Source organism: Epinephelus lanceolatus, chromosome 17 (genome assembly GCF_041903045.1).
Source record: "Epinephelus lanceolatus isolate andai-2023 chromosome 17, ASM4190304v1, whole genome shotgun sequence".
In the NCBI taxonomy this organism is placed as follows: domain Eukaryota; kingdom Metazoa; phylum Chordata; class Actinopteri; order Perciformes; family Serranidae; genus Epinephelus; species Epinephelus lanceolatus.
The window spans coordinates 27,240,128-27,253,859 of record NC_135750.1 but is presented as its reverse complement, the minus strand read 5'-3'; the positions used below and the strand labels follow the sequence as shown (position 1 = coordinate 27,253,859).

General features: G+C 40.4%; 1 protein-coding gene across 3 annotated transcripts in view; it reads left to right on the top strand.

Annotated features, from left to right (window-relative positions):
• Positions 1–13,732, top strand: part of macrod2 (mono-ADP ribosylhydrolase 2) — a 473,134-nt gene that overhangs the window by 342,741 nt on the left and 116,661 nt on the right. For all 3 annotated transcript variants that reach the window (XM_033612905.2, XM_033612904.2, XM_033612903.2), the window contains exon 7: positions 7,949–7,979. In XM_033612905.2, the coding sequence (XP_033468796.1) occupies positions 7,949–7,979 (31 nt within the window). The remainder of the gene's footprint in view (positions 1–7,948; positions 7,980–13,732) is intronic.

The window sequence follows — 13,732 nt, the reverse complement described above, 5'->3', positions numbered from 1 at the left end:
TAAGCACTCATTGGAATAATCACAAGCTTTGGGGGCCCTGAGGCATATTGAATGATGTCTTCTACACTGCTGAGTGTTGAGGTTCAAATATTCAAATGAAACGTTTTGCTCAGAATTACCACACATACATTTTCTCTTCATTTACTGCTTTCTTTGCTTCCATCTCGGGATCAAAATGCTTCCTACAGTTTATAATGTCAAGGCTCTTGTGATAAATACAATAAAAAAATCACAAGACCATTATAATCATGTCAGGGTGATGATCCTAAAGTTCAAGGCTTTAAAGGAAGCGGATGTTAGATGCCATAAATCACAAAATAAAAGCCAATATTCACATAATAGTTGAGGCTGTGGTCTGCTGGTATAGGTTCTAAATCTGGTTGCCAATAAAGTTAAAAAATAATACCTGTACTATAATGGCTCATGGGGTAAATCTGAGATTTCTTCAATTTAGCAGCTTAATTTCATCCAATGGGATAATGTAGGCGCACCGCATTATCCATTTTTGCAGGAATATTATTTTTGATTGATTGATAAAATGTTGGTTTTCCATTAACAACAAATTACAGCAGCGAGCAGGAGACGGATCAAAAACAATGAGGCTTCTTGAGAAAATATCATAATAACAACCTGTCTCAAGTAAAGGCACAGGTCTATTACCCCAACTGTCAGTCTGAGGCTCTCTACTCTGCCACATTTCAGCCCGCAGTGAGGTCTTGATTTCACCCTCCACAGGTATGCTAATCTAATCAATAAGTTATATTTAAAAAAATGTATCTGACAAGAAGCTCGCCTGCAGCTGTACAGAGCAGTGGTACAGTGAAGTAGTAGGAATACATTTTGTTATTGAGTTTACCTGACATGCTCCTTGCCCACTCATTTCAATTCTGTCAATCATGTGCAGGTTATGCAGAGGTTAGTTAGTTTGTCTCACAGATGTGAAGCCCTTTCTTTTGTCTTTGCCTCTCTGTTGCTCAGTGGTCAGTGATATAATTTCAACTGATACTGAGCCAGAGCGCTCATACATAAATATGAGCAGACGTCTGGTTGCGCGTGCCCTCAGTTCAGAGTAGTATCATTTTTATGCCGTTTCTAAATGCTCCCTCTTTAACACTGAAGGAATCAGAGTCACCAGCAGACCTCTGTGGGAAATCACTGTGATATGAATAATAAAGAAGAACCCTTTTTCCACCCAAACTGGATGGTATTTGCACACTCAACGCACTGGTTTGGATATGTTAAAGTTTTGCATGTACTTCATAGTTTTATGTTAAAAGTTGCTTTCCAGTTCCAAATGTGATGACCATATTGTATCAAAGACGCTTCTTAGTGTACCTGTGCACTGTAGCTTTTGGGCTTCAGGGTGAATTGTGCTTGATCAACCATACAGCTGGTCATGGGCCAATGAATCAAGCAGCCATCAGTTCAGTAGCTGCTTGTATTTGCTCCACTGCTCTGCCCTATCCAGAGGCTGCAGCATTTACACCTTTTTTTCTGGCCATTCATCTCACCTCTGTCATACGTTTGGCTGACGGACATGCTGCAGACTCTCTTTCTCCCCCTGCAGCACTGAATCCATCGCATATGCAGACGGGATCAGTGCTGTGGAACTGAGCAATCATAGAACACCCTGAGCTTCATTAAGGCCAAAAAGATTTCATTATATACAACTACTGTGTCTATCTTTGGTTCAATCCCAATGTGTGCACCCACTTGTCCTACTGTGGAAGTGGCAAGTGCTTAAGAGCTCACTTGTGAGCAGTTTAAGCCTTTCTGCACACCTTCCTCATGTCTGGGGTCCTACACACTCCTTGACTGAATAACCTGTAGTTTCTGACATTATACTGTTACCTAAAGTGGGAAAATTGAGGCTGGAAGCCCAGAGCCAGAAAACACATCATGCATTTCCGTTATCATTTATCAGATTGTGCATATCGCCACTACATAGCAAAGTTTGTTTACACGCACGGAGAACTCGGATAATCCTTTCTTAAGTAATCTTGCTTCAAAATGATTCAAAGTAAACTTCATGTTTGGATTAGAGCCACCCAATAAACCTCACAGAGTGATTATATAAGACCAGGTTAGGCTGGCATATTTCAACATTGAATATTTTGCTGTGAGGTGGGAACGTCTTACCGCTTTCACTGTTTGTTTTCATTGCTGCTACAGACTCGCACTCACACAGCACGATAGAAAGATAGGCTACATGTTGTTGTCAACAAAAACATTGTGGTAAGCACTATTTACAATTTCTATAGTCTGGATTGTCATTCCTTCCCTCTGTATCAGACGTTACCTAGTGTTGCTTAGGGAAAGGATTTATTTGGTGGTGGCACATTTTCATACTTCATTGCTGACAGGGCCCTATAGAGGACGACAGGAATGTTCTGTTCTGGTTTATTCATAACAACACAGATTCTGCATCACAAGGAAGCAGAGGTGCATGCAAGCAGCTTATCCTTAATAAGCTGTTTTCCAGAGAATCATGGCCAGTAAGTTAGTCCCTGCATGTAAACACAGCCAGTGATGCTGAGTTCTTAATGGACACTCTGATATTATTGTGATAATAGTTATACTTGATCACAGCAGATATAAAAACGGGTGGTGGGACTCGGGCCATTAGGTTCCAGGTTTCTCACCCTCTGCATTTCTCCATCCTCCATTTAGCATAATGACACTCAAACAATCAGCGCTCACATTAGAATATGGAGTGTGGTATTATGCAGAATAAAAGGGTGTTAATGTGTCATATTTGAATATCCTGATCTGTAACCGTGGCATGCTCTTCCCAGCAGCAGCAGCAGGTAGCTGATTCAGACAGAGAAACCAGGCATGACCTACGTGCTTAAAGAATTACAGCAGTCAACAAAGAGGATTCTCTTCATGTTCTGATACTCTGATGTAAGCCCACACTGTGGCAACAGTGGTGAATAATAACATACTTGTGGTCGCATTTGCACAAGGTCTCCCCTCGCTGCTGTGATTTATAAGCAGAGCTTCCATCTGCAAACAGGCTAGGAGGCTTCAAGCTACGGGGGCAGCACCCTGTGTCCAGTGCTATTTACTCAGCCAGCCGAGACGAGGTGCCCCCCCCGGCAGGATCCTGCAGTCACAGTGCTCATGCATGGTTTTCTTACTTTTACCTGTCTGCTCATGGGAAGGTGACAGCTACAGCAGGACAGCCACAATTTGCCACAGGTTGAGCCATCTTTACTGTGTCATTTCCTGCTGCTTAACAAATGACTGAAAGCTGCAGGCTATCATGCTCTCAGTGGAATAACAGTGACTTAGTTTTATGAGCACTGTCTTTGCAAAACTCTAGTCACACTTTGAAGTGAATAAATCATCGTTTTAATAAGCCGTGGTTGCGTCTATTTAAAAAATTAAAAATCCTCCTGAAAGTATTACAGTAAGTGCATGCAAATGATAATTAACACCATCTTCGTTAAATGGATGCATGAATGTAACACCAAGTTTTTCCAACAATAATCACTGCAGCCACTCTGTGCTGTGCTTAATATACTGTGAGCTGAAGAAGTGTACAGAAATGCCGAGAGGAAAGGTGCTCCACTTTAAAGTGATGTGATAGATTAGGGAGGAGCGGCAGCAACAGAATAATTTCCCTGGTGACCAATTTCTGAACACTCCCTAAGCAAAGAAAATCAGCAACAAGCCAACATGTCAGACACAGCCGAGTGCCAGGGCTTGGGCGAACATGCTGACTCACTTCTAATGAGCATCCAGAGATAGAAATAATAACCTAAAGGAGGAATCATAGGTCATGACTGCTTATATACGGACTGACTGTCCTAATTAACACTGGACCTTATACAGTGTAAGCAGATGTACAGGTATGTACACTAACAACTATCAAAATAGCCTCTATGGTGGCCCAGTGTTGATGGGAAAGAAAAATGGGCTTTGCTGCTCTTACAGTGTTGCTCGCTGTGGCTGCTTCTGAAATCTGCCGTAGCTCTTTATGCATTCAGCTGTAGTATTCTTGGCTTTCATGCAGTTTTAACAAATTAAAGGACTTTGGCAATAATTTGTTTTCTGTCTCTGAAAGAGCTAAAGCACTATTTGATTTAACACTTCCATTAAGAATGACCGTCACCACTCATCTACTCTGCATGGGAATAATTGCAATACTAAAGCAGGTGCTACCGCAGTAAACAGGTCAGGGTCGGGAAATTAGCAGCCACCACCGCCCAAATGCTGGTAAATTGTTGTCAGTGGTGTGTAAAATTGTCAAGCCATGTGCCACTTTGGCAGACCGGGGAAACGCACAACAGAAAGACATTTAGCAAGGTTGGCGTATGATTAGATCACAACTGCTGTATAAAGGCAAAACTATTGGCCGTAGAACCTTATTCATCTTTTATGTGATTGTCGAAGTTCATAGAATTCTAACCAATGACAATCACGCAAACGTACGTACAAGCCCACTCATTACTGCATCAACTCCAGTATCTTACATGAGAATTTTGTCTGAGGGAATAGCTCAAGGCGTAATGAGTGTGTGGTTGAGCGAAAGAGACAGAGAGTGATGGTGGAAGCGCTCAGAGCAGACAGGTATTGGCGATCGGAGCAGAGAAGAAATTGTCAAGTGGCAGTGAATGTACAGCGAATAATTTTTCTGGTTCTTCATGCACTATGCGAAATGTTCTCTGTTTGATTTGAAATGTATTGATAGTATATTTTTGCTATCATGTATGTATGTATGTATGTGCATGTGTACAGTACCCCCCCCCCCCCAAAAAAAGGGCTCCCTGGAGAGCCACAGTGTAATTTGAACATCAGAATTCACCCTGCATTCAGTGTTTTTTGTGTAAATAAATTGGACACTGAATGACATCATCCTTTTTATGGAGGGATGTATTGATGATCTAAATGTTATGTCTTCCTTTTGAGCATAGATTTCAAAAATAGCAAATAAAATTTCTTTGAGTTAACAGCTGGAGCTTTTAACAATTTTAACTTTAAGCTTATAAATAATGATGTTGAGCATGTTTACAGACATTGATTATCAGTAAGATTTAAAATTTTTGCACAGCTTGATGTTATTTATTGCTGCCCATGGCTGATATGGATGAAAAGGAGATGCGTCTGCCAAAATGCTCCCTAGGCTTTATAGTTTTATTGGATATATACTTCTCCTCACTTTCCGCAATAACTATCCTTTAAATAAATAAAGTGACATTTGCATGTGCCACAAAGGTGTCAGATCTTCACAGCACCCCTTAAAGTGATTACCCAAAGCATTTTCACACCAGAGCGATCGATACCCTTTAACGGATCAGCCAGGGAACTAATAAAAAAGATTTTAATTGATTATGCTGATGGTGTCATTGCAGCATCCCACAATGTGTTGAGGTTTAGTTGCCGTTGGAGCACAAGTTCAAGTTGAAAAGACTGACATCGCTGCCTTTCAGCTGGGAGAAGATAACAAGGTTTCTGGCTCAGGATCAGTTTGGCAGCCAAGACTGGCTGGAGGCATTGACAGGAAATAATGCTCATCTTGTCTGAAGACTAAATTCATTTTACTTCCTTTTTATTATCACACAGCTTCAAATAGATTCTTGCTGCTGTAGTGAATCTCGATTCCTGTTTGTATTGACTGTTGCCAAATGTAGAATTGGCATAATTTAGCTTAAGGTATTGAGATTCACTGGTCTAAATGCCGACTACAGAATATGAAGGACTACATTTCATTTGTGCAATTAATAATTTGGGCATCCTTTGGTGTTTTCAAATACAAATTCCTTTATATCTGACATCCAGTTTACATGCAGTCATTATTTCCTTTTGATATCATTAATCCATTTTAGACCATTTTGTGTCTCATTCTCAATATTTTCTGTGTGTGTGTGCCATGGGCAGCGTTTGGCACAGACTAAAAATGGCCTTGCTTTTCCACGCTTCATCATCTATGGTTTGTGTCAGACCCAGACAGTCATCTGGAAAGGTCAAAGCTTCGGTAAAAGATTTAAATCATCCCACAGAAGAAAGATTCACCTTGACAGGCGGAACCTGAAAACTGGTAAATAAGAATACAAACAGAGACTCATTCTTCTTCGCTTAAAGCAAGGACAAACGGACCATTGCATTTCAAAGCAGGTGTCATAGGTTGTGATGCTTTAGAGGGAAAAAAGTCTACATATTTTATCAGTCTTTTTAATCAATTATTTACTTTCAAAATAGGTTTATTTCTTCCCTCAGTTGAAAAGACCCACCGGATTAGAACCCTGACTACTTCTTTGTATAATCATCATAAGAGCGGACGTGTATTTGCTATCTTTCTCTTTCAGATCTATTAATTGTGTTTTCACTTCTAAAATGAAGTGATCTTGGCACAGCTGCTAGCAACAGCATGTTTCTAAATACAACTTGACAGGGTCAGTGTGGCAAAACAAACTGTTGGGCTTAGTTTTGGTACGGGGAGAATTTGACATATGCGTATTATTCTTTGATGAATCTCTGTAGTGTTTTGTTGTTCTATATTCATCCAGTTGTGAGCTGCTGGTGGGAATGTTTTCCTTTTCTTTTTTTTTCATTTGTCATGCCGTTATATTAATGCCGCGGCCACGCCTTTTGATGAATGCAGGAACTAAAGCACGTATTCAGCTGCTTTTGAGGACAAATGGGACCTTTGAAAAAATCCTTTCTCTTTACTGTTTATTAATATACTTAAAAAGATGAATGTGAAATAGGGAAGCTTACAGCGAGGCCTATGTATCATAATGTATTTGCTCACAGAAGTAAAGAATAATGAAACTATTTTCAGCTATAAAGCCATGCTTGAATAATATGTCTGCTGCAAAGTGCTACAAAGCAAGAACTATTACAAGGTGGTTACTTTTTATAATCTTTTTGGAAAAGACAGCCATAAATATATGTAGGTTTCTTCTCTTTAGCTTATGAAAATATTTATATTTACAACATGCATTCTGATTCTCAGCATGTCTCCTTAGTTTTGTGTATGTACTCCTACACTTTAGCAGTTGATGTGGTGTTATTGATTCCTGCTATTGATCTAAATGTGGCAGCGATGACTTTGTGATTTCGTCTTTAGTTTTCTCATCATTTGAATGAAATGCAACGAAAAGCCTCCTGCTGTGATGTCCTCGTTGTTGCCGAGACTCAGCTGGGTTTGCATCAACTTTACACAGAATGAAATCTGTCTTTCTATCTAAATCCATTAAATTTCAGGCATATATCAGTTGGGTGAAAGTAAATTTGAAGTGTGAAGCAGCCACAGTCCTTGGTTAAGTTCCATAAACATCAGTGGAGGAGAAAGTCTGTGTGTAAGTTTGGGCTGTAGGCGACAGACAGGATCAGTCGACCTCATTTGGATATTCATGTGCTGGAGATTATTAAGCAGCGAGCTCTACATGTACCTATGAATTCACATGAGTCTGATCCACCGTTCCCTCAAGCAACATATGCAAACTACGACTGTTATGGACTGTAATGGGCATTAAGTACTAATAGGCCGTCACGATCATTGGTGCAACGGTGCATGATAGGATTTCCAACAGTCTAACAGCCATTTTTACGCAGCAGTGTGGTCGTGATAATCGATCTAATGTGTGTGTGAATAGGGGTGTTCAAGTCCTGGATGAATTTAGTGTGCCTGTTTTTTTTGGAAGTCAAGAAAAAAGTACACTGTATTAGTGTGTGTGTGTTGGGAGCTGGAGCATGGTTTACAATACAGTTCTGCATTAGCATTGCAAGATTTTGGGCAAATGGATCCGTAAATAGCTCCTCCTGGGAATGAAGTGAAGCAGTAGAGGTAAACAACAAGCATACAAAAGGTAAACAGTAGGTGTGCTTCAATGCCGATGTAGTGCTAATGCTCAGTGAGATAAAAGTTACTGTTGTTTTGTCCCATTTATTATGTGAATATGCTTTTATGACGTTTATTTCTGTCTTTTTTGTTTTACAGGCCTTCCCATGTATATCCACAGGCATCTATGGTAAGCTTAATCTCTCTTATTTACATGTTTTATCATATCAGTTGCACACATTGGCACCGTGCACCCGCCTTGTATAGCAAACATCATCATTATTATATTGCAAACATAATTTCAGTGGCTGTATATTCAGTTGTCTTCGTCAAGAGCTGGGGGTACAGATTTTGTCTTTGAAGAAAAATACAGTATGCTGAAACATACCAACAAGTTCACCTTACACCGTGTTGCACAAAGACACAACCTAGTATAAGGTGAACAAAATACAGACCCCGAACAATGCTTGTGCTCCCTCACGGGACCAGGCCTGATATGCAGCAAAGCATCGCTGGCAAAGAGCGGCTGTGCTAATTAGACTTAAACAAAGTCACATTGAAAACATGCCAAACTTGGTGACATAAACAGGCTTTGAAGTTATGATGGCAAAAGGTGTTTGATGCTGGGGAGCTACTGGAGTTTATATGATATAGCAAATTGCCTCTGCTGAGAAGAAATAGTGACAGTATATATACACACTCTATACAGTATGCATCATCCACTGAACCTGCACATGAGCTCTAACAATCACAGTGGGTGCCATAAGGATTAATTAGCATGCTAATTTTCATTTGCTGTCAATAACAACATGTCAGCAGCAATATGGTTCGAAAGCAGTCACCACTCTAGTAAACTTATGGATAAAAATTACCTAGATGCCTGTTTTGTGTACCGCAGTGCTTATTAAGCCTTTGCAGCCAACGTAAGTCAGTGACTGTTACACATGGTCAGGGTTGAAGTTGTTTGGGCAGTCGTCTCGTGAGAATGGCTCGGTGCGCTCATCACTCTCCATGATCATATTACAGCCACGGAAATTAAGACCATTTTACAAGACCGGAGGCTCCCTGTGGTGTAAACACTGTTCTCGCAAGATGTTCCCATATATGTATACAAGGATAAAAACACAACTGGGCCCAATGTTGAAACAAATTTAAAAGTGGTTTCTCAAACACCAAAGTGAACTCATAACCTGTCCATGGCCTCTCCAGTCACCAAAGCTATATGGTAATCCTTTATGGGTTTCTCGCCATGATCACTGAGAGAGCTGGAGGCTTTTCCACAAAAAAAGAAAAATGTAATCTACTTCTGAAACACAGAACAGAACAAGACGAACTGAAACTGCTGTGTGGTTATATTTCTGTTCAGAGGCTGTGTTTAGTCCACCCTGCATATGCTTCTGAGCAATAATATTTATGGTTTTTTTTTTGTTTTAAAAAGAGTTTTCAACCTTTTGAAAAACATAATACCTAGGTGTTAATTTGCCATTTTCAACACCGGCGGGGTACCTTCTAACACCAATGGTGTAAATAAGCACAGCCGCGGTTGAGTCATTTGAATGCACTGCCGCTAATGAGGACCTGTGCTGGGCTGTTTAACTGTACAGGGCAGACATTTGCAGCTGAACCACAAAATGCAAGTGGAGCTTCAGCCATCGCTGATTTCCATTTTCCACAAATATAATGCATGACAAGCAGCTTTACCTCTATGAGTTGCATTACTCCATGTGGCTGGAAAAACTGCAGTAACATCTCTTATTTTCGTGATGCAACTCGCCTATCACAGCCCAATGTGAAACAATGTGCAATCTATTTTTAAAAAAGAAGGTGAAAATCAGTGGCAGTTGAATGCCTGACCTGCTGTGCATTGCAGCCACAAATGTCTGCGTAGTATTGAAGGATGTGTCTTGCTTAGAGTGCAAAAGAAGTTTTCAGCTGACAAATGTAATATATTGGTTGAGGAAACACATCTTAGAAATGAAATCATGCACTGCTCTGTTCACAAGGGGGAATTTACACGAGGCTTTCACCTTAAAAAGAGGCTATTGACTAATAACACAATCCCAGAACATGACTGGGAGCATGCGTTAAGATCACAGAAGCCTCTAAACCTCACTACTGGTAGCTCATATGAAAATAGACATGCCAGCTGTCTGGTGTAAAAATCACAGTATTAGATGCTTGTGGTGTATATGGATTTATTAGGTTTTACTCATTTGAAACTGCCTATAGAGACTTTTTAAAGTACAGGAATTTCAGCATCAAAAAAGCCTCCGTGCACACGTGCAAATTACCGGCTACCTTACATCTGTTTTTCTATGAAATGTCAGAACAAAGTGATCCATCCAAAGCCGTCACTCTTCCTCCTTTATCAGCCCTGTATTATGACTAACTGGCAGCTGTCACAAAGTTGCACACTGACAACATCACAACATAGGCTTACTGATTATTAAATCACTGATTATAGAGCCTGACAAAATGTCGACGTGCTTATTAAACCAGTCATAAACACGCAGTTACAACAAACTTACTTCAAACTTTTTTTTCGGTCCTCAACAGTTTCTGATAATAAGCACCTACCATATTATTAACATCCAGGGTGCTGAAAAAACGAATAGCTAATTATGGTGTACTTGTAAGAGTTCAACAAGCTGTCCATTTATTCAGCACAGATAAAAAACTATGCCCAGTCAGTACAATTAAACTTCCAATCATGTGAATTGGTACCAGACAGTCCAAGTGGTCACACACCCTGATATACAGCATGCCCAGCGTGTGTACTAAAGAGAGCCTTCAGGCTTAAAATTCACTAGATGTTTATAATTATACTGAATTTTCCACCCATCACTTTTGCAGTCTGCATGGTTTACTGCACAACAACTCCTCATCATTTCCTCTCACCATCTCTCTCTGCAATAATGTCTGTTTTCTGCCACCTGTCTTTGCACGCATCTCAAAATGGCTATTACTGAAGTGTTAATGATAAGAAGGGCGAAAGTTGTAATTTCTTTCTCACTCTTTTCTCTCATTCTCTCTTCCCTCTTCCTCCCTCGCTGCTTATTTCACTTCACATTTTGCAGTCAGTGATGATGAATTCAGCAGTCATTTCTGCAAAATTCATTCCCTCTTCTCATATCTTCCTGTCTTGCATAGGAAATTCCAACAGCACATTCTGCATTGATATGAACATGCATTATGTTGCATTTTTTGTTATTTTTCCAGTTTGATGTGACCCTATAGTCAAATCATTTACTTAACCCAATATCTCAAATCACAAATTTGGGGTCTTTCTGATCTGTACAGCAACACCTATTCAAATTCTCAGTAAAATTAGTAGTGAGTGGTATGTGACTGGTTAGTGTCTTACTCCTTAGTGGCTAACATTTTAGTGATTGATTCATTAGTGACTGACTCATAGGCATAGGATTGGGTACGGACAGTAGGGACACGTCCCTACCAATATTCAGCCCCTTCTGTATTGTCCCTATCAAGATAAACACTGGCTATCGGCGTCCGCTCAATATGGTACACAAAGGGTTAACAATCGTTGGTGTCTACCATACATCCCGCCTCTAACCTTGTATTGCTCATCGATTGGCTCTACCGTTATATTGGTAACGTGTGATTGGTCCTCCCCAGTGCCGCTCTCTCCACTGTCTGTGTGGGTGCGCGTCACCGTACAGTTCACGGCAGTTCGTGAGGGAACAACACATACACGCGCGTCACCGTTAGCGCTCCACAGCGGAGCACCGAGTGTGAACGGTGAGTCCGTTGGTTCAGTAAATAAGCTAAACAAACACCTGTTGATGTTAGGCTAACTGAATGGCGTTCCTTGGCAACTCTTTGCTACATAATGAGATGCTAACGAGCTAATACTAGCTGAGCTAAGTTTGGCAACTAACGTTATTAGATCAATATTATGCCAAAGAACATGAAATTCCACCTCACATGCTCCAACATCAATCATAGATGTCATGTAGTGATGACACAGTTCAAATTAATGTTTGTAGTAAGATGACATGATATAAACAGTCTGAATAAATAAAGTGTAAATACTATAAATAATAGCTTCAGCATCCATGGTGTGTGAAGGAGAGACTTTAGGAGAATAGAGATCCACTGCTCCCAGTAAAAACACCAACACTGAGTCATATTTATGTAATCGATATTGGGTGTAAGTGCAACATTTTGCACACAGTGGTATTATAATGGTTTTGGAGCATTTACATTTTTGTTGATTTATTTTATTTATGTTTAACATGATGAAGCTGACTAACTTGTGTTGGCATTATGGCTGTTCTTTAGCCTATATACATTCAGATGTTGTTTAATGAATTACACAATTGTAAAACATACAGTATGTTTTCCTCAGGCTACAACAATCAAAATCTATGACTGTTGCATCTCAAATTGTCCCACTGTTCACATGTCTTGCATCAATATATTTTTGTCAGATGACAAGTAGTAGAGAGACTGGAGGAGATGGAGGAGATGGAGGAGGAGAGGCAGGAAGAGAGACAGAAGGAAATGGAAGAGAGACAGGAGGAGATAGAGGAGAGACAGGAGCCTCACAGGTGAGATTGAATCGTGAAGGATATATGTTGATAGTGAGATTCAGCATTGTGATTAGGGGTAAGTAAAAATATTGATTCATGCATAATATGTTTTTACTCGATATCAATATCAATTTAGATCACTGTTACCAACCCAACTGCAGACCGCAGGCTGGTACTGAAGTTAAGCCCCTTCAGAGTATACTGTTATTGTTGTTATTATAGTTTACCCTGGGAAGCACATACGGACAGATGTGGTAAAGTTATCAGTGTATATTCATGTAACTGATAACATTAGAGAATACATTAACCAAGACATTCTTGTATTTAGTGTAGATGTGTGATCAGTTTCACATGACGTGAAATTGCATTAAATAATCATCAATGTACAGGTCGCCACCATGGAGCACTTTTATGTCCATACCAATGTGAAAATCAAACCTACGCCCTTGGACTGACTCATTAGTGGCCGACTCAGTGACTGACTTGTTAGTGTCTGACTCATTGGTGATCAACTTGTTAGTGAATAGTTCTTTGGTAACTGACTTGTTAGTAACTGACTTGTTGGTGGCTGACTCCTTAGTGACTGACTTGTTGGTGACCGACTCGTAAGTGGCTGACTCATTAGTGACAGACTCATTGTCTGACTCGTTAATGGCAGACTCATTGACTGACTCATTAGTGTTTGACTTGTAGGGGACTGACCTGTTGGGGACTGACTTGTTAGTGTCTGACTCATTAGTACCTGAGTTATTAGTGTCTGACTCGTTAATGACTGACTCATTGGTGTCTGACTCCTTAGTGTCTGACTTACTGGTGACTTACTAATGGCAGACTAAGTGACTGTTGGTGACTGACTTGTCAGTGTCTGACTTGTCGGTGTCTGACTTGTAGGTGACTGACTTGTTGGTGACTGACTTGTTAGCGGCTGACTCATTTGTGACTGACTCAGTGCCTGACTTGTTAATGGCAGACTCATTGACTGACTCATTAGTGCCTAGTGACTTGTGGGGACACACTTGTTTGTGACTGACTTGTTAGTGTCTGACTTGTTAGTGACTGACTCATTAGTGTCTGATTGTTGGTGACTGACTTGTTAGTGACTGACTCATTGGTGTCTCACTTGTTAGTAACTGTCTTATTGGTGGCTCACCTGTCAGTGTCTGACTTGTTAATGGCAGACTCATTGACTGACTCATTTGTGCCTAGTGACCTGTGGGGACACACTTGTTGGTGACTGACTTGTTAGTGTCTGACTTGTTAGTGACTGACTCATTAGTGTCTGATTGTTGGTGACTGACTTGTTAGTGACTGACTCATTGGTGTCTCACTTGTTAGTATCTGTCTTGTTGGTGGCTCACCTGTCAGTGTCTGACTTTTTAGTGGCTGATTC